Source organism: Platichthys flesus, chromosome 13 (genome assembly GCF_949316205.1).
Source record: "Platichthys flesus chromosome 13, fPlaFle2.1, whole genome shotgun sequence".
In the NCBI taxonomy this organism is placed as follows: Eukaryota; Metazoa; Chordata; class Actinopteri; order Pleuronectiformes; family Pleuronectidae; genus Platichthys; species Platichthys flesus.
Window position 1 is genome coordinate 17,877,774 of NC_084957.1, and position 18,647 is coordinate 17,896,420.

General features: G+C 40.4%; 3 protein-coding genes across 5 annotated transcripts; all 3 read left to right on the forward strand.

Annotated features, from left to right (window-relative positions):
* Positions 1-766: 766 nt before the first annotated feature.
* On the forward strand, positions 767-5,474 carry upf3a (UPF3A regulator of nonsense mediated mRNA decay). 2 transcript variants are annotated; one of them, XM_062403269.1, is made up of 10 exons: positions 767-928; positions 2,016-2,122; positions 2,227-2,333; positions 2,494-2,592; positions 2,746-2,856; positions 2,939-2,994; positions 3,080-3,238; positions 3,355-3,488; positions 3,831-4,134; positions 4,296-5,474. In XM_062403269.1, exons 1-10 carry the CDS (start codon positions 788-790, stop codon positions 4,482-4,484), a joined length of 1,407 nt encoding a protein of 468 aa, XP_062259253.1. In that variant the 5' UTR covers positions 767-787; the 3' UTR covers positions 4,485-5,474. The 2 variants fall into 2 exon arrangements, with proteins under 2 accessions (XP_062259253.1, XP_062259254.1); XM_062403270.1 differs by having other exon boundaries at positions 3,831-4,122.
* A 589-nt stretch (positions 5,475-6,063) lies between these two features.
* On the forward strand, positions 6,064-9,812 carry p2ry8 (P2Y receptor family member 8). Its single transcript, XM_062403271.1, has 3 exons — positions 6,064-6,207; positions 7,399-7,730; positions 8,292-9,812. The coding sequence occupies exons 2-3, from the start codon at positions 7,438-7,440 to the stop codon at positions 9,016-9,018; spliced, it is 1,020 nt and encodes a 339-aa protein (XP_062259255.1). The 5' UTR covers positions 6,064-6,207; positions 7,399-7,437; the 3' UTR covers positions 9,019-9,812.
* A 346-nt stretch (positions 9,813-10,158) lies between these two features.
* On the forward strand, positions 10,159-18,028 carry asmtl (acetylserotonin O-methyltransferase-like). Of its 2 annotated transcripts, none has more exons than XM_062402569.1 (15): positions 10,159-10,248; positions 11,055-11,170; positions 12,072-12,203; positions 12,296-12,343; positions 12,445-12,509; positions 12,581-12,645; positions 12,798-12,906; positions 13,565-13,925; positions 13,998-14,231; positions 15,320-15,482; positions 15,586-15,785; positions 15,883-16,015; positions 16,093-16,233; positions 16,343-16,465; positions 17,491-18,028. In XM_062402569.1, exons 2-15 carry the CDS (start codon positions 11,078-11,080, stop codon positions 17,694-17,696), a joined length of 2,073 nt encoding a protein of 690 aa, XP_062258553.1. In that variant the 5' UTR covers positions 10,159-10,248; positions 11,055-11,077; the 3' UTR covers positions 17,697-18,028. The 2 variants fall into 2 exon arrangements, with proteins under 2 accessions (XP_062258553.1, XP_062258552.1); XM_062402568.1 differs by lacking the exon at positions 17,491-18,028 and adding an exon at positions 17,027-17,427.
* The last annotated feature ends 619 nt before the right edge of the window (positions 18,029-18,647 follow it).

Sequence of the window (18,647 nt, forward strand, 5' to 3'; positions counted from 1 at the left end):
ATTTTTCTAATGGCTGCAAATACATCTGAGGAGCAACTCCAATATCCCAATGATGATATCGTAAAGTGACCTGGCTGAATTTATACATTAAAGGATTATGACTGTTTCTACTTTTGTGCTATAAATTTTCTATTCCAAAACAATTCTGATAAGTATATGGTACTTTTGACTCCTACATTTTTCTAATAAATCCCTTGTGTAAATTACATGTGTCCTGCAAGATGGGCTGTGATAACAATACAATTATATTTGTATTTATTTATTTCTAAATACAAATGTATATATACTTAAATTATAAACGACAAAGGTCCAATTCAAAAGAACAAGGTGGAGAGCACCTACTAACAACATTAACTCATGCACGTTTTTCTTTTTATTGTTTTATTAATTTGATAAAACATGCAACATATATAATGTGCAATATCCCACCTTCTCCTTTATCATCATATTTCGAGTTACTGCCATTTTACTTACTTAGTACCTTCTCTCTTTACACTTAATTTTCTTTCATTAACAACACATTTGTACTTTCACTTGATTTTATCTTCACTTTTAGTTTGGACTTAATTTATTTTACTGTGTTTTTATTTTTTCTGTATACTTTCATTCTCATATTGTTCTGTTACAATAAAGTCTTATCTTATCTCATCTTATCTTTTATTATCGTATCTTACATATCCACACACTCAGTTCATAGCAGGGCTTCTCGCGGATCTTCTCGCGATATCACATGTATTCTCGCGATAACACAGTGACAACACGGGCTCGGAGAAGGAGATGGAGAGAGATGCGGTCTGAAAAGGACCAGATGACGGTGGGCAAGGACAAAAGTGTGGTGGAGATCCATTTCAGAGACATCCCGAGGGACCAGGAGAACTGTGCCGGGGGCAACAGGCAGAAGGAGGAGAAGAAGGAGGTGTTCACGAAGGTACGGAGCCGAGTGCTTTCTGTTATTATGGAAAACAGACATGGAGGAGGCCTGGAGGGAGGTGGGATTACTTCAGCACCACGGACAGCGGCAGTAGAAACTCACTACAGCTCGTTTCTCACGTTTCTGTCTGACACTGTTTTAATGTATCGGTTGATTTATTCTGAAAATAATGACATTTACTGTTGATGTTCCACAATAATGCAGTAAACAGCAAGAGATTATCACCATAATATGCCCAGCCTTGTCCTTAGTACAATTATAGAACCACATATATTAATTTCCCCAAGTGTTTAAAGAGTAGTCAAAGTGTTATGTATTTGTGAGTAATACCGTAAGCTCTAATTCAATTAAGTAATATCAAATGAATATCAATATTTCTAGTAAATAGATCCCAAAGCGATGTCTGTAAATATTCATTTAGCCTTTGTGCATTTTAAAGTTATATATTATTCTGTTTAGGACCATAACATATAATTTGGCCCTCATATTTTCCCTTAGTAGCTTTAAGATTTTAAATGTGTATTATTACACATTGTCGGACCGTTTAATATCCGTCTCAGCTCGATTCAATCCTTTTCTGAGCTGAATGAAATGTTGCCTTTAATCGTTCCATCAGTTTTGATATGTTGTGCATGGTTTTACTCACCATCCCCTAAATTCCAGCCTGTTATATTTGGTGCTGTTGAAAACTTTGAGACTCCAGTACTGGTCAAAATGATTGGACAATGTTTGCCTGCACAGTGTGAGTGTACACTGACCCTGGTAGGAAAGTTAATTGATAGGGAATGGAAGAAACTGAAGGAGACCAGTGTAGGATCCAATTATAGGTGTCTTTTAACAGGGTTACTGTTACTTAGGGACTTTTCTGGTTCCCCCTAGAGACACAGAAAATGAAAAGATTTCTTGCAGGCTGTGTATCTCAGTAGATGTATACAAGTAATCATTCACCATAGAGCACATGTCATTCTCTAATCAGAAACTCAGTTATATGTGGAAAAGACAACGTGTCAAGAACAGAAAGGCCAAAAGTATCCTCCTTATAGAAATGTCATACAGAGAAATATATTGAAATGGTTCGTTGCAGGTGGTGATTCGAAGGCTCCCACCCAACCTGTCAAAAGATCAACTAGAGGAACAGCTCAGTCCGCTGCCATCCTACGACTATTTTGAGTTCTTCCCAGCTGATCAAAGGTACGATAACCTTTGTAACTTTAAGATGCTAAATCTGTTGCCCTTGTCTTTCTATGAAAATGTTGATGATTTCTCATTTGCTGCCTTTCTCTCTCTCCCCATAGTCTCTATCCTCATCTGTTCTCCAGAGCATATATCAATTTCAAAATTCCTGAAGATATCCTGCTGTTCAGAGACCGATTTGATGGCTATGTCTTCATTGACAACAAAGGTAGTTTTGTTTTTTGTGGCCAGTATGCTGCCATGAAGGTTGGCAAACAGTGTAACTTTCTTGTGCTAAACTAAATACTAGTTTATTTTACTAGATTTGAGCGCTTCCCGTTGTGGTCTGTTAAATGATGAGCTGCCTTTTTGTATCAATATTTACTCAGGCCAGGAGTTTCCTGCGGTCGTGGAGTTTGCCCCCTTCCAGAAGATTTCCAAGAAGAAACTGAAAAAGAAAGATACCAAAGCTGGAAGCATTGAAGAAGGTATTGAAATCCTGAGGATCTCTCCTGACTTACTCTAGATGTGCTACTTAGCATGTAAACTTCTTGTTCCCTCAAGAAACTCAAAAGTTGGCATGAGTGATCTGATATGTTTTGTGGTAATTTATCTTCATGTTGGCCCTGAAACCCTCTCAGATCCAGAATACAAGCGGTTCTTGGAGAATTACTCCTGTGATGAGGAGAAGTCTATGGCCAACCCTGAGACTCTGCTGGGAGAGATAGAGGCCAAGACCAGAGAGCTCATAGGTACAGAATCATATGCACAGATGATTATTGTCCTGTGACACAATTTCATTCTGCAATTTTCACTCCATTTCTTTGGTTTCAGCCAAGCGGACAACGCCTCTGCTAGAGTACATCAAGAATAAGAAAATTGAGAAACAGGTAAGAAAACAAAGTAAATGAAAGAAATGACTTGCAAATTGCTTTGAAAGTTTTGTAATTTTTTTCGTATTGCTTTATCATACAGAGAATAAGAGAGGAGAAGAGAGAGGAGAGAAGGAGAAGAGAGCTCGAAAAGAAACGGCAAAGGGAGGAGGAGAAGAGAAAGCGGCGAGAGGAGGAGAGACGTAAACGAAAAGAGGCAGACAAGCAGAAGAAGTTGTCCGATAAAGACATAAAAATCAAGGTAACTCATCTTCAGAGATCTTGTCCATTCTGGCTTGTTTGCTGAATACTGGCTGTTTGAACGGTGCACAAGCAGATATAGTTATGGAGCTTTCCCTGTGTTATCTCAACATTCAGCTCCTGAAGAAGAGTGACAGAGACGACGATGTGGATTCAGACAGAATGAAAGACAAGAGTGACACCGGGGAAACAGACAGGGGGAAATGGGAGAAAGCTGGAGGACAAATGAAGTCAAAGGAACCCAAAGAAAAGTAAGGACAACCACCATGTTTCTATTACAGTGGACAGTAGATTCATAAACAGCTATGGTAATATTAAAGTAACAGACACTCATCGATACCAACTTCCTGAAGATGTTAAAAAAAGTGGCGGGAAAATCCAATTCTTTATGGGTTCCTCACTGACCCAGTTTCGTTGAAATCTGTCCAGCAGTTTTTCCCTACACCTGCTAACTATCAAACACACAAAATAGTTTTAAAAGTCAACATTAGGTCTGTATGTTATATAGACCATAGACCATACTGTACACAGATACCAAGAGTTGTCATAACAGCTTTGTGTGTTGTCTATGCGATCTCCCCTCTCGCCACTAGAGGTCAGCCTGAGAGCGACAAGGAGCAGAGAGAGCAGCAGCAGCACGGACGCCGGCAGCGAGACAAAGACCATCGAGGGAAAGATGACGAGAGGAAACGACAGCGGCATCACTACGAGTTTGACAAATTTATGCGCCGCAAAGATGAGACCAAGTGGGGGAAGGGCTACTGCCAAGATCGGGCCAAGAAAGAGGGGCACCATCATGGTTTCTCTTACTGTCCAGATGGCGTGGACAAGCTAGGGAAGGAGGATAGGGATGAGGGTAATCGGAAGGAACGCCTCCGAAACAAGGTGAGCGAGAAGGTGAGCATGAGGTGGGCGTGGGGGGGCGGGGTGACGACGGATTGCTTTAGCTTCTATTCGGACACCTTGCTCTTGAGCTTTGTCTCAAGAAACCAGTAGGAATATGTCAAATGCTGCAGTGCCTGTCTCTCCCATGTCCCTGCTCTCTTTTCTCTCTGCAGGACCGACCCGCCATGCAGCTCTATCAGCCGGGCGCTCGCAACCGCAAGCGCATGAGCTCCGGGTGCAAAGGCTACGACTGCATGCCCGTGGGCCCCTCGCCTGAACCCGGGCCCGATCAGTGCTTCGAGGTCGTCAGTACGGCCACCGGGCTGGAGAAGGGGCTGGAGAAAAGCAAAGATGACCAGTGAGCGGCCTGGACGTTCAGAGGGAAGTCCGTTATTCAGCTGTTCAGTTGATGCTGAAAGGTTTGATTGGGGGAGAAAGCACTTAAAAAGCAAACGGTCATTTTCAACAGTGTTTGTTGTAGTAAAGATGAGTTTGAATGTTGCTCCATGTTTTTATTTTACTGGAACGCAAACATTTTTATGTTAAATCTTTTGAACACACAGTTTCAAAAACGCTGTGAGAAAGGTTCACAATACAATAGTAGTCATGTGTGACGGCACAGCATTTGACTGGATTCTGTCGTTTTGATCTTCGCTAGTTTCCTGTTTCATCAAACCTTCATCACACCTTGTTACATGTGGTCCAGTGTTCATCCTGTTTTTGATCCTGTTCACACGGTGTCCATCAACAGTTTGCTGGTGAATGATCACGATCCCATCCCCCTGTAACACAACCTGTCACCCAATCTTTGTACAGTCTCCTGAAACTGGTTCTTTATGATGATGTTATTTATTAAAAATGAAATATAATGTAAGTGGAACTTACAGAGGATGGATGTAGATAAGTGAACAGAAATTCTGTGTGCAAAGGTGAATCACTGAGAGGAAGAGTTATTATTTATTAAGAGGACAATGTCGACATATTTTACCACTTTAAATTTTGCTTTCTCTTTGTCTTACTACAGTGGGTCAGTCTTATTCTAATCAGGTGTCATTCACCATAAACAACAATTTGTTGTGTCAGCTTTGTACATGAGCCATGAAGAACACGTTCTCTACATTTCTATGAAACATTTATTGGAAATCAAATTGAGGATTGAGGATCATAGAAGTGGAAACAATGACTTTTTTATGCTTTTGCATGGTTTTCTATTAATTCTGTCAATTAAATGCAAAAATATTGATAAACTAATTTAATAACAGTTAACAAGGCTTTTATTGTTTTTGCATATGGCCTGACATTTGTCTATCATACCTCTTGTATCATGTTTTTCTCCTAACAATGTTAGAAAATAAAGCTCTTCTACTGTTGTAAGAGGCTAAACAGTTTGTCAGTCATTGCAGTAGCTCTGACAGTTTGGGTGAGGCAGCATTTGTCAGCAGCACTGCCTGGAGTACGTTTATGAATTACAAATATGAGTCAGTGACTGTTCATAAGAAATTTAGTGGCTGCAGGCAATTCTTTCCACAGTCTTTCATTTCTCTTAAAATTTATATTTGAGGGCACGGTTTATGTGATTTGTTGGTGCCCTCAGTTTTCACAGATTTTTTTTTTTTGCTCAGGGTTCTATCATATGAACTATCATAATCAACAGGAAGCAAGCTACAGTGCATCCTGTAAATCTCCTGACAATACAGTTGACATTTTTTCACATCACTTAAAAACAACACTATCATAATGTACGTTTGTGTGGGTGTATTGCAGTTTCCTTTCCTTCCTTTAGTTCACTCATCATTTACAGGTAAATCTGAGTAGAGATGGCAGATTTAAACAATGAACCACATGGTGCCAGAATAAGAAAAGCTGGTTGGACTGGAGGAGTCATACACATGTGCATTTCACAAGAGAAACCTCAAGACAGAATCTGATGTGTGGCTTTACTACCGTTGGTAGGATGAAGTCACATGGTCCATTTCCTCTCTTTCTGGCAACAAGTTCATGTGAAGTTTCTCCAACAGTCACAGTATCTGTATCCCATCTGTAACTGACGCCCGAGAGCCGTTGCTGTTTGCCGCCGTCATAGAGGTGAGTTCTCAACTTTTATTGGCAGTGTACCTGGAGAGATGATAACCACATGTATTTATATTAACTTGGATTGGAAAGTATTAATCAGTAGATTAATACTTTCATTTTGTACTATTATTTTTTGTGTAATTATGCCTAACTTGTGACTAAAAACACCGGTCAACATGACATCTCTTAATGACTTCAGTGGCTGAAAAGTTATATTCTCAGAATTATCTGTCTTCTTTTTTAACACATAAACCGAAATAACTAAAATCCTGATGTAGATTCAAGCGTGTAGACACAACATGGCTGGAGGGAAGATTACTTAGATTTATATTCTTCAACCCTAGAACACTAAAATCAGGTGTTTTTTACCCGATCGAGTGTGAACATGGGATTTTCATTGTGTTGCTGCTGTCTGAGTGGCATGGGTCCTTGGGTAGCTTCAGTATTTTTTATATTTTTTAACAGGTATATTATATCGGGTAAAATGTACCCGACGTTAGTGATGGTGTAACTAGTTGTACGTTAGTGTTCTAGGGTTAAAAGGAGTGAAATAACTTACCCATTGTTACCCAAAGAACTCTGTAAACTGATTTTTATTATAGCAATACTTTATGTTTCCTGATATGTTGTAGTAGGTGATAACCGTCTCTACTTCTGTACTGATTATTGCAGTAATGGTATACTTCCCCTCAAAACATCTGTTGACCCAATCTCTGGTTTGTGGTGACCCTCCCACCTCACCCTGTCTGCCAAGTGTGAGAGAAGGTGTTTACAAGTCTGTATTGGAAGTGATAGCCATCTCATAAGCAAACCCCCCCCCCCTAAAAAACATGTGTTTTGCATGTTGTAGAGCACAAGATACCCAGAACTGCAGTTGGCACTCCACCACAGATGGAGTGAATCTCTTTCCTGTGTGAATACTCCACCCAACACTTGGTGGCTCGCACGTGAACAACACAGAGTGATCTTGCTGAAGCAGGTTTTTTCAACTGCCATCAATCAGATTTGTACTCTGGCACAAAAGATTCAATTCAGAGGCACGAATAAACTTAGATTAGGTCCAGATTAGTTTCCTCTGAGGTGGTGCAGCCTGTGATATCAGATTTTCTGTTGTACCTTTTCATTTACACAATTTAACACACAATCACATGATCTGCTCAAAATCAAGATGTGCACGATATCTCTCAATGTCCACTTTTCCAGGTGAACCCTCAGGTAATTTGAGGCCGTTCCGATCCAGTCATGACGGGAAACTCCAGCAGCACCAAGTTAGACAACGCCACCCTGTCCCTGTTTCAGAGTGGGAACACCAGCATCATCATTTCTGTTTTGTATATGGTCGTCACTGCTGTGAACCTGGTGGGAAATGGTCTGTCCATGTGGCTCCTCCTCTTCCGTACCTGGCCCAAGACTCCCTCCATCATCTTCATGATCAATCTCACCCTCACTGACTTGGCCCTCGGCGCTGCGCTGCCGTTTCAGATCACCTACCTGCTCCAAGGATACAACTGGAATATGGGGACCAATATGTGCAGGTATTCTTCATAACAGCAGGACAATGTTGAAACACTGAGAGAGGGTTTCCTTCAACAGAAAAAAACACAGAGTATGTCTACAACCCATCGGATGAAAGGGAAAAAAGCTGAAGGGAAAATGAAAAGTTGTGGTTTCTATGGGAGGGTTGATTGTTGGACTATTCCTCAAACAGGTCCAATGACTGCTTGCTTCTTCTCTGGTTGCCCAAAAAACCCACAGAGATGAGAGGACTCTGGGAATTTACTGGTCCCAGCCAAGAAATAGACTTAATAACTAAAAAACTCACAGGGTGTAATTTTTATTTATGTTATTGTTTCATCTTTATGTGTCGGGGAAGAACCTGTTCAATTTTGGTGCAGATCCAGATCAGGGGGTAGATGCAGGATATTTTTTTCACTTTCTTTAACATTGCAAGATTGGACATTTTTCTGAACATGGATCTTGATTGTCATTATGCATCGGGGAATGATAGGGAACTGATATATATAAGTGTGTGTAATTTAGTGAAGATCCAATGCATGCATGAATCAAACACTCTTCTTCTACGTATCCACCCACAGTGTCCTGACCATCGTCTTCTACACCAATATGTACTGTTCTATCCTGACCATGATGGCCATCAGCATCGACCGCTACCTGGGCATTGTTAGGCCCATGCTGTTCAGACAGACCAGGGAGAGGAAGTCAATTGCTGTCATTGGTTGCTTCCTCATGTGGGCTTTGGTCCTGAGTTTTCTGTGGCCAATGATGACCACTGACCTGACTTACGAAATTCCTGAACTGGGGATCACCACGTGCTTCGACGTGCTGAAGAAAGACATGCTCCCGTCCTCGTTGGCCTGGGCGGCCTTCATCTTCAGCATCTTCAGCCTCTTCCTTTTCCCTTTCTGTATCACAACTTTCTGCTACATCAGTGTCATCCTCAAACTGGCCAAGGATTCCAAGACGGCCCAGAAAAAGAGAGCGATACGCCTGACCACCATGGTTCTCCTGGTCTTCACCCTCTGCTTCGCACCCAACAACTTCCTCCTGTTGAGTCACGCTGTGATGAGAATCTTCTACAACAAGTCCCTGTACATGGCTTACAAACTGTCTCTCTGTTTCAGCTGCCTGAATAGCTGCCTCGATCCGTTCATCTACTACTTTGCCTCCAAGGAATTCAGAAGAAAGCTGAGGGAGATAATAAACCTGCACAGTCTGAGCAGTGTGGACTCGATGAAGCTGGAGCATATGCGGAGTTTGTTCTCAGCAGAGAGTGCTCCAGAAGGTCAAGAGAGAAAAGAATAGAGAAGGTGATTTGATGCTGCGGCACACAACGTCAGAGAGCCAGAGGATGTAAGGCAATGGATAAGAGTGAGAGCTGTAAGGAAGGAAGTGAAAGGCAACGTGTGTGTTAAGGGTTGCCCGGAGTATGACAATCTCTTACAACATATTGTCATGTGTGGAATTTCAAAATTACCTCCTCCAGTTGTTGTTTTTTTAGCACCATAGAAAAAATGGAGATTGACTGCAGCTGTGGGTCTTGCCAAAATTCTAGGTTTAAACTATAGGTTTAACTGTTTGTTTGTATATCTATGTTAATACATTGTATTATCTGCCACAGCAAGCACCATAATAAGTCATTCTGACAAACTATGTAGCATCCATATGTGTCAATTCAATGTGAATAAATTGTTAAATTTCCGTTTCACTGTGCCTAAACATAGCCGAGGTTTTAAAATGTACATTTTGAACATTACCTCTGTACATGTCTGTGGTTTGTGATTATCTACGATTTACTGTAGACTATATGGCCCATTCATAAAGGCTGTAGTCTATACACTCCATCCATCTCCATCAGACATTTTCTTACGTATAAATACTTTAAACATTGACATTCTTCTAATCAATGTTATAAATACTGTAATGTTGATGTTCTCTGATACATGCAGCATCTTTTGCACTTCTGTCCGTTTTTGGTAGTTTTTCCTTGCTCCTGTTCAGGGTTACGAACAGAGGGTGTTGTACCTTGTTAAGCTCTATATGACAGAAATTGTCATTTGTGAATATGGGCTATTCAAATAAAATATTAGTGATTGGTTGATGATTTCTCTGTTTCACTTCCCTATTTTAGTTCTCATTTACGGTGTTCCTCTTAAAAAAATAAAAGAAGTATAAATTATTATCAATAAAATGACCATGTTTACGATTATTGGAGGTAGCAGCAGTAGGGTTTTGGATGCTATTCCTCCTCCAACAATTGGTTATTGATTGATCCACTCTGCAAATGTCTGTACCGTGATTATCACTGAATGACTAGGGTTTCCTTTTAATTTGTATTTACTATTTAAAAGTGATATTATCAATTTAATTTAATTCATTTAATTCCATGGTCAGTATAAGAATAAGAACAATCGTTTTACTGCTTCTCCAACAAGTGTGTGATTGGTGGATCTGCCGCACGCTTCTGACGTCATCACGTATGCGCCGTCACACTGTCTGATCTTTGCCTCTCTGTCAGTTTTCTAACTTGTTCAGGTGAGTGACACGTTCCCTTCTGTAACTTTACTCTGATACTGTGAAACTTGCTGTTTAATGGCCGTGTTGATTCAGTCGCTTCTTCTTCACGGTGTAAACTCACCGAATGAACGAGTAACGTTACTGTCACTTTGGCTCTAGCTGCACAAGCTGAAGCTAACATGAGCTACTGCAGCCGAAAACTAAGTTAGCAGAAGTAGAGTAGCAGAGCAAGGAGATTTATATCTTATATTAATCTGCTATAAGCACATTAATAAGTACGATATATTATTAACCACATGTCGTTGGTATAGGCGCTGCACAACCTCTGTCTTTTCTGTTCTTTTATCCATTTTATTTAACATTGTCTTTTCTGTGAGTTAAGTTGACAGCAGCACTGTTTTCTCATCAAATGCATTGTTATTGGGGTTTTTTTTTTAGACACAGGGAGCAACGGCTGCATGTTGTTATTATTATTTTTAGTTTAGATGCATGCATTTATTGTTTAATCCAATCAAATTGTCAGAGAAAATAAAAAAAATATCCAAAGCAATGTCCCATAGTCCAAAGAGACTCCTTTAAGGAAGAAGGCGAAGTATTAACTGTTATATGATGCAAACCCTCAAACAGATTACAATTGAATACAGGAGAATGTTAAACATTTTCTCTTGTGTACTGGTTTTCTCATCTAATTTGTTGTTGTCCTGATTGATCAGCCTCCTGATAGTTTAGCTCTATGGGTCTCTCCTCTGTGACAGTGAACAGCTGCAGTCATGTGAGAGAACTAGGCCACATCTGTAACGTTCACCTGTTTGTATGACCCACAGAGCAGTCAGACGAGAGAGCCACCATGGTGCTGAACCCTGTCATTTCCAAGCTCTCCGGCAAACTGGTCGTGCTGGCGAGTGCCTCTCCGAGGAGACTGGAGATTCTTCGCAACGCGGTATGTCTCCTCCTGTTCATACTAATAGGAACTGTTTGTATATTGCAGCTACTACATTATACTCAAATACATTTTTCTAGTAAAGGTATATGTTGAATTGAGCTTGAGAAAGTTGACTCCCCAAAATCGCTTGTGTTCTTTTTTACAGACTGAATTAAAATGAGCATGTTGTTAAAATAGTCTGTACAGTAAATCTTTCATGACCTATTTGAATTCTCACGTGACCTCACAGCAGTTCAACTGAGTTTAGACTTTTTTTGCTCCACGTGTGAGGTTTAAACTGCAGTGATGTTATAATCCCCTTTGATCGATCATGATTTAATCTTGTGCAATGTAACCTCTATCATGCTGTATCCTGTACAACTGAATGAATCTTGGCCTGATTGCCTAAACTATGGCATTGTTGCCTTGATGTCATCACAAGATCCTGACCTTTGGCTTAGAAACCCTAACCCTCACCCAGAGGGGGAGGAAGGAGCCAAATGTTTAAAGAGAAAGAACAGCTTTCCATCGTTGTGCAACTGCGCATATTGCAAACCAACTGTTGTCTTGTGCACCATGCTCTGAGCATTACAGTGTGACAATACTGTAAGAGATTTGTGTCTCGTTCCTCAGAAATCCCACAACAGGAAACGTATGCACCAATATGTCTGCAAAGGTTGCATCGGTTGTTATTGACCCGCGTATTAATCGGTCAGTCTCTAGTGGAAATAAAGTGTTTTATCACATGTGGAAAAAAAGTGATTTTTTTAACCTATTGCATCCCCCTGTCAATACGTTTCAAATGAAGCAGTTCACACACTAAAGAAAAGAAACCCTGGGTTGAATGAACATTTATTTGTTGTTTTGTTTATGTAATAGCAGTGATTACAAATAACTATTTTGTGTATATTCATGTCAGGGTTTACGCTTTGAGGTGGTACCATCCTGGTTTAAAGAAACCCTTGATAAGGGACTTTACACAGCGCCTCATGAGTACGCTGTGGAGACAGCCAAACAGAAAGCCCTGGAGGTGGCCAGGAGGATGCCCATTGTGAGTCGTGTGTATTTTTGTCTGACACTATTCATCGCATTTTGGCTGTCAAGCTACTTGTTCATTTCATAATGTGTCTTCCTCTGCTTTAGAAACATTTGAAAACTCCAGACATTGTTATTGGAGCAGACACTATTGTGGTAAGAGAAAGAACATGTCAAAGTATTTCATCTGTTAATTGTCTGCATTACACATTTATGTATTTATTTGTATTCACTATAATGGTTTGTCATGTCCATAGAGTGTGGATGGGATGATTCTAGAGAAGCCAGTGGACAAACATGACGCTTACAGGATGCTGTCGAGGTTAGTTTCGTTTACATGGTTTCTGTGTGAATTATCAACAGTAGAAACTGACACTTTTCTCCTTTTCCCAGTTTGAGCGGTAAAGAGCACAGTGTCTTCACTGGTGTAGCAATTGTCCTCTGTCATGAGAAAGAAAGTGAGTCAAAAGTGTATTTTCTTTTGATTGAAATATTGCTTCATCGAAAAATCTGTACAATTGAGTCTATTGGAAAATGTCATGCTGCTTTTATACATGTACTGTATACGGGGAGTCTTTACTAGCAATTTACAAACTCCCCTGACCTGCAGATGAAGAAGTGGATTACCAGCTGATTGACTTCTATGAAGAAACAAAGGTGAAGTTTGCTGATCTCTCAGAAGATATGCTGTGGGAGTACATCAATAGTGGTGAGCCCATGTGAGTATTATCATTTGAACTTTTCTCATTCGTAACAGCTATTGATTTCTCCTGGTTTAGTAACATCAGCATACATTCAGTCCATGGAGATAATGTCAGTGGATTTTGAGCTTCATGAACTCATTGCTTTTTGGACTTTGACGCCTGAATTCGGTTCCAGCTGTGTTTGTTCCAGCTTTGCTTACCTAATGTGGCAGAAAAGCAGGTTTCAGGCAAATGAAGGACGACGGACATAATCTGCTGACATGTTTTTGATTACAGGCCCACATTCCTTATTATCAAAAGCTCTCGAATCTTGTTGTCTTTCAAGGTTTACATATCCGCCCGCATCCTCAAAGTGTATGGGTCGTCTTTTTAATCTTGAATCTTTTTGTTTGGTTTTTTTAGTTTTTTCAGTTTTATGTCTCTCTCAGGTTAGATCATCAGCACGCCCACTCGCTCACTGTGATTGTTATCCTACTTAAAATTCCACTTGGGCCCATTTTATTAGGAGGTTGGTAGGAAAAGTTCCAGAAAATGTGCGAAACAAGTGTCTCAGACATTTGCTATCTCACAAACACCCCTTCCAGAAAATGTCTGGAAATCTCTGAAAGCAGTATCATATAGTGTGTGAACTGTATCTTGTTGTTTTAGTGAAAAGTCTATCTGTGTGTGTTAGGGACAAAGCTGGCGGTTATGGTATCCAGGCTCTTGGGGGCATGCTGGTGGAGTACGTCCATGGAGACTTCCTCAATGTCGTAGGATTCCCCCTCAATCACTTCTGCAAACAGCTGGACCTTATTTACAACCGCTGTACTTCCTCTTCAGACCAGGAGAGTGCATCCGCTCGTCTGAGCAAGAGCAGCCCCCACCCCACCACAGTACTCACTCAGCTCCCACACAACCTGACAGATCCGTCCAGTCAGTGTCCCAGCTCTTCAGCCAAACACAACTCCTCTGCCAGCCTCAGACCAAACAGCCCACCTGCCAGTCAAACACATCACAACCACGGCAGCCCTTCATTTGGTCCAGTCCATAAGGTTTGTTTGTTTCACCCTATGAGCAAAATCCATAAACTTGTCTTATTTACAGCAGACCATCTATTTTAACAGGCGAAAAAGAAAGAATGTGACAGTGAAGTGAGTGAGAGTTCAAGGATGTTGGTGAACAGCTTCTCTAAAGAAAGAGGCGCTGAGATCACAGGCTCTGACAACACGGCATTACCGCTGATCCCCAGCAGAGGGCAGGTGATCAAGCTCAATGTAGCAAAGCAGGAGGACAGTGAACCTAAAAGAGAGGATCTGCAAAGAATCATGGAACTAATGGATGGATTCAAAGCCTCAAAGGTAATGGGGTTTAAACTCTATACTTACTCTTGAAAAGTTTACTAATATTGTTTGCAATTATTGTATTTGACTACTGGGGGGTGTAATGATGTGTTTAACCTAGTTTAATGGGGAGAGGTTTAACATTTTTTGGAAAATACTTAAACTGTCTTGCCAAGAATGGAAGATCGATACCACTCTCATATCAATCAATAATGTTGCAGCCAGGCACACAAGAGGTAATGTTTCCAGCCTTACTGTGTAATAAGGTAGAACAATGATGGACACCTTTTAACTTATTTTTAATCTGTACAAAAAGCTCTTCCCAAAAGTAGTGCAAATTGAAGATGTGGTTTTAGGTGTTATGTGGTTTTACTTGTAAATTTGGTTCAGCTGCACTGACTTCCTGTTTCCCTGCCTGTTGCCTGGCAACCTCAAGGTGACCACAAAATGTTAACAAGATAACAAGAATCAAAAGGTATAATTTGTTACTTAGTGAGATTTTGGGATGCTGTTTAAAATTAAACAGAGAGTTATATTGATCTCATAATCCAACTCTCAAGCCAAGAAAATATGCATATTTCCCAAAATGTTGGAATGTTCCTCTCGGATCTTAACAATTTTTCTCGAGTGGAATGAATAATGCACATTCATACAACTGCAGTGGAAAACATAAAACATTTTTATTTGTTTAAATAGAATGGTACTTACCAATTAGTCCCTTTTCGAAATCAAGCTGTTCAAGTGACACATCAGTCCCCCTGAATCCCTGGAAAATCTGTTGAAATATTAAAAAACACACCATCTTACAATGGTAAATAAAGTGAAAGAAATTGCTGTATCCGCCCCCAGTTCCATACCAAAAACTACTGGGTTCTTCCCTGACCCATTACCCATCCTTCCACCAAGTTTCATTGTAATCTGTTTTGTAGTTTTCATGTAATATTGCCAACTACCAAACAAACTGATAAAAACCTAATGTCCTTGGTGGATATAACTAACAGAAACGATCTACCACGAGTGTCAAGCCCCAGATGCCACAGAGTTTCATTTTATTTGACTATATATACAATTAAATTTATTTTCTTTTATCCATTCTGTCTTTCCAGGCATTGTTTACTGCTTCCAAGTTATGTGTGTTTGACTTGCTTCATCGCAGCCCAGGGCTGGATTCAGCACAGATGGCCCAGGAGATCAAAGCTTCTGTGAAGGGGACTGAATGCCTGTTGGAGGCTTGTGTGTCTCTGGGACTCTTGAAGAGCAAAGACAGAAGTTAGTCAGCTCTCAACCCTGTTGAAAATTCCATGACAATCCCTTTTTCCTACCTTAAAGCATGTAATACTAAACCTTTCGACTGTCTTATGGTGTCTCCCAGCATGCCAAAAGCCTGTGTACGAGAACACAGATCTGGCGGTGCGTTTTCTGAGGTCAGATGCATCTTACTCTCTGCACGGATACATTCAGCACTGTAACACCACAGTGTGGCCTCTTTTCTCACACCTTGAGAGCGCTGTGCTGGAAGGTTCTCACCAGCATGAGAAGGCCTTTGGCAAAAAAACAAATGATTTGTTTCAGGTGATTAACCTCAAGTTCACACTCAGATTTATGCACATTGAAGCAGGTAAGATCACATTCAAAATATTTAACATTTGTCACATGTCTCTTTCTAAAGGATACTTACTACAACAATCAAGAAATCAAGTTGAGATTCATGCGTGCCATGCACAGCATTGCCAAAGTTACAGGAAAAGATGTGGCCACAGCCTTTGACCTCTCCACTTTTAAAACAGCCTGTGATCTTGGAGGTAAGGAGAATTTCAACAGTTTAAATCTTCTGTTTGAACAATAAATCAATTCCAGATCTTTTTTTTTCCCCCTCAAGGATGCACTGGTGCCATGGCCTACGAGTTTACTAAAGCTCATCCTGGGTTGTCTGTGACAGTGTTTGACTTACCTGCTGTTGTAGAGATGATTGAACATTTCCGTCCGCAGCACAAAGACAACAGGGTGTCATTTGTAGCAGGTAAGGTTTCTGCACTAAAATACATCTGCACTAAAAGTACCAAAATGACAAATATAAATGAGCACTTTCTCGTTCGGTGACCAAAGACCTGTCCTTGTTTTATGAACAGGAGACTTTTTTCAAGACGAGTTGCCCAAAGCAGACTTGTACATCCTGGCGAGAATTCTTCATGACTGGTCTGATGAGAAGGTGCACACGCTGCTGAGTAAAATCGCGCAAACATGCACACCAGGTAAAATCCTTAACATTTTAAAATGTTTTTTGCCACATGGCCAGCGTTAACAGTGTTGACTTTACAATAACAATGTTTATGTCTTCTATTTCTATCACACCCTTTCTTTTTCTGAAGTTAGCATGCTAAACAGCTAGCCCTGGCCTGTCTGTCTCATCACTTTCTGATAGAAAGTTACTGGAGCCTATACAGTCTGCTCGGAAGTAGAAGTGCTGCTCTGATTGTCGATTATAACTTATTTGATTGTTGAAGCGCTTGGCGAGGGACCAACACCCATTTCTAGAAGAGACGACACAGGCAATTTACAAACAACATGTTTTTTATGTCTTTTATCTTGATGATATCATGCTTTTACTGATCACTGAATGTAAGGTAGTATGATGTTTTAAAAAAAAAATGTAATCTCTACAATCAGGATAGTAACTAGCCTTTTCTGATTAGCTCCCAGTTTGATTTGAGTGAGGCTGAATGAAATAATGATAAGAGGATGCCAAACTACAAGCATTGTTCTCTAAAGTTGTACACCTGCATACATGTCACACATTTTCACCATGCTGCCAGGCTGTGGACTCCTGCTAAGTGAGATCTTCCTGGATGAAGACAGAAGGGGCCCGAGTCGTGCGCTGCTGCAGGCCCTCAGCATGAGCGTGGGGAAACAAAGGAGCGCAGCAGAATACACTCTGCTATTGAAGAGCCACGGTTTCATCACAGCACACGTCAGACATACTGACAACCTACTGGATGCTATGCTCTGCATCAGAGTGTGATGTCACTCAATGGGACTCTACTGATTACCTCGTAATATACTGTAGCCAGGAATTGTCGAAATCAAGGAGGAAGGTCGAGAATGTTTTTGTGAACAAATTTTTTTTTAATGTGTCATACAAAGAGAGATCATATGAAGAATGGTCTGTTTGTCTTTGAGGTTCTGCAAACAAAATAAATGTGGTTTTGTTCATGTCTTCCAAGACATTTTCTGATTTCCCCATACACTAAAGTGTTGACCTATCTCTGTTGGGTCTTAGGATGTGCACTACTCATAGCTGAGACCATGCTGGATGGACTGACCCCCTACTCTGCTCTGCAGTCTCTGAACATGCTCACCCAGACTGAGGGAATGGAGAGAACAGAGAGCAAGTACGCTGACATGCTGAGCAAACACGGATTTGTGAACACGCGTGTGGTTCACACAAGGAACTTCTTAGATGCTGTTATTGCCATTAAAATGTAGCAAGGCAATCATGCACACAAACGCATATATGTTTTGTGTTTGTCTCAATGTCTTTTATGTGTTATAGTTATTTGATGAATGGATAGTTTTCAATATAGTAATTGAATGATGAAAAGCTATTCATTATCCTTTTAAATTCTTGTCTTCAAAATGTAAAAGTATCGTCACCAAAATATACTTAATGGCAGATATTTAAATAAGCATTAAACACATTTTTTTCTGCAACTGGATTAATTCTATGGATTCATAAACACTTAAAGAGCAATTAAACGGGTTCTTAAATGTTCAACAAGCACATTAAATATGTTATTTATTTATTGTGTGGTCCGCCACTGAACTGACTATGAGTATTTTGTGCATCCCTTCAACCCACTGCAGTTATTACGTCTATAAAGCATCTTAATCCCTTTGCATTGAAACATCAACAACAAAAAGATGACAAATCCCCATAATGAACATTTAATATGAACTATTTGCTCTTGCTTCTTATCTGATATGATCAGTGAGAGTGGCTGCTAAGTTTATTGATATTTAACCTTTATATTAGGAATATGATCTGCTGTACATACACGTATGGGTAACTATAAATCCAGAATATCCTAGTTTGTTTTATCAGTGCAGTGATACACAGCCCACTCTGACACTGAGTAAAATCAGAGTTTGGAGTTTGAGTTCTGCAGTCTGCCTACATTTAGATTGCTTTTTTCTGTTAACTTTCCTACCTCGGTCACCATTATGGCAGCTAAAAGGAAATGAGGAGCAGTTGGGCATCACAAGACCGTAAACATTCTTTTTGTGAGGAAATGGTGACACCTTCATCCACATGCTTCCCCAACCCAATTCCTCAGCTCTGCTTTTGGGAAGTACAGATCCTCTTAGAGGGGGCGGAGAAGCTCACAACATTGAGGCACCGTTTTTCTTGTAACTTGACCGCTGATGGTGCGGCTGGAG

Coding starts and splice junctions, on each gene's coding strand:
- asmtl (XM_062402569.1), top strand. CDS start 11,078: ATGGTGCTGAACCCTGTCATTTCCAAGCTCTCCGGCAAACTGGTCGTG. Junction 12,907..13,564: donor ATCAATAGTGGTGAGCCCAT/GTGAGTATTATC, acceptor TGTGTGTGTTAG/GGACAAAGCTGGCGGTTATG. Junction 16,016..16,092: donor AACAGCCTGTGATCTTGGAG/GTAAGGAGAATT, acceptor TTCCCCCTCAAG/GATGCACTGGTGCCATGGCC.
- upf3a (XM_062403269.1), top strand. CDS start 788: ATGCGGTCTGAAAAGGACCAGATGACGGTGGGCAAGGACAAAAGTGTG. Junction 2,123..2,226: donor TTCTTCCCAGCTGATCAAAG/GTACGATAACCT, acceptor CTCTCCCCATAG/TCTCTATCCTCATCTGTTCT. Junction 3,489..3,830: donor TCAAAGGAACCCAAAGAAAA/GTAAGGACAACC, acceptor TCTCGCCACTAG/AGGTCAGCCTGAGAGCGACA.
- p2ry8 (XM_062403271.1), top strand. CDS start 7,438: ATGACGGGAAACTCCAGCAGCACCAAGTTAGACAACGCCACCCTGTCC. Junction 7,731..8,291: donor ATGGGGACCAATATGTGCAG/GTATTCTTCATA, acceptor ATCCACCCACAG/TGTCCTGACCATCGTCTTCT.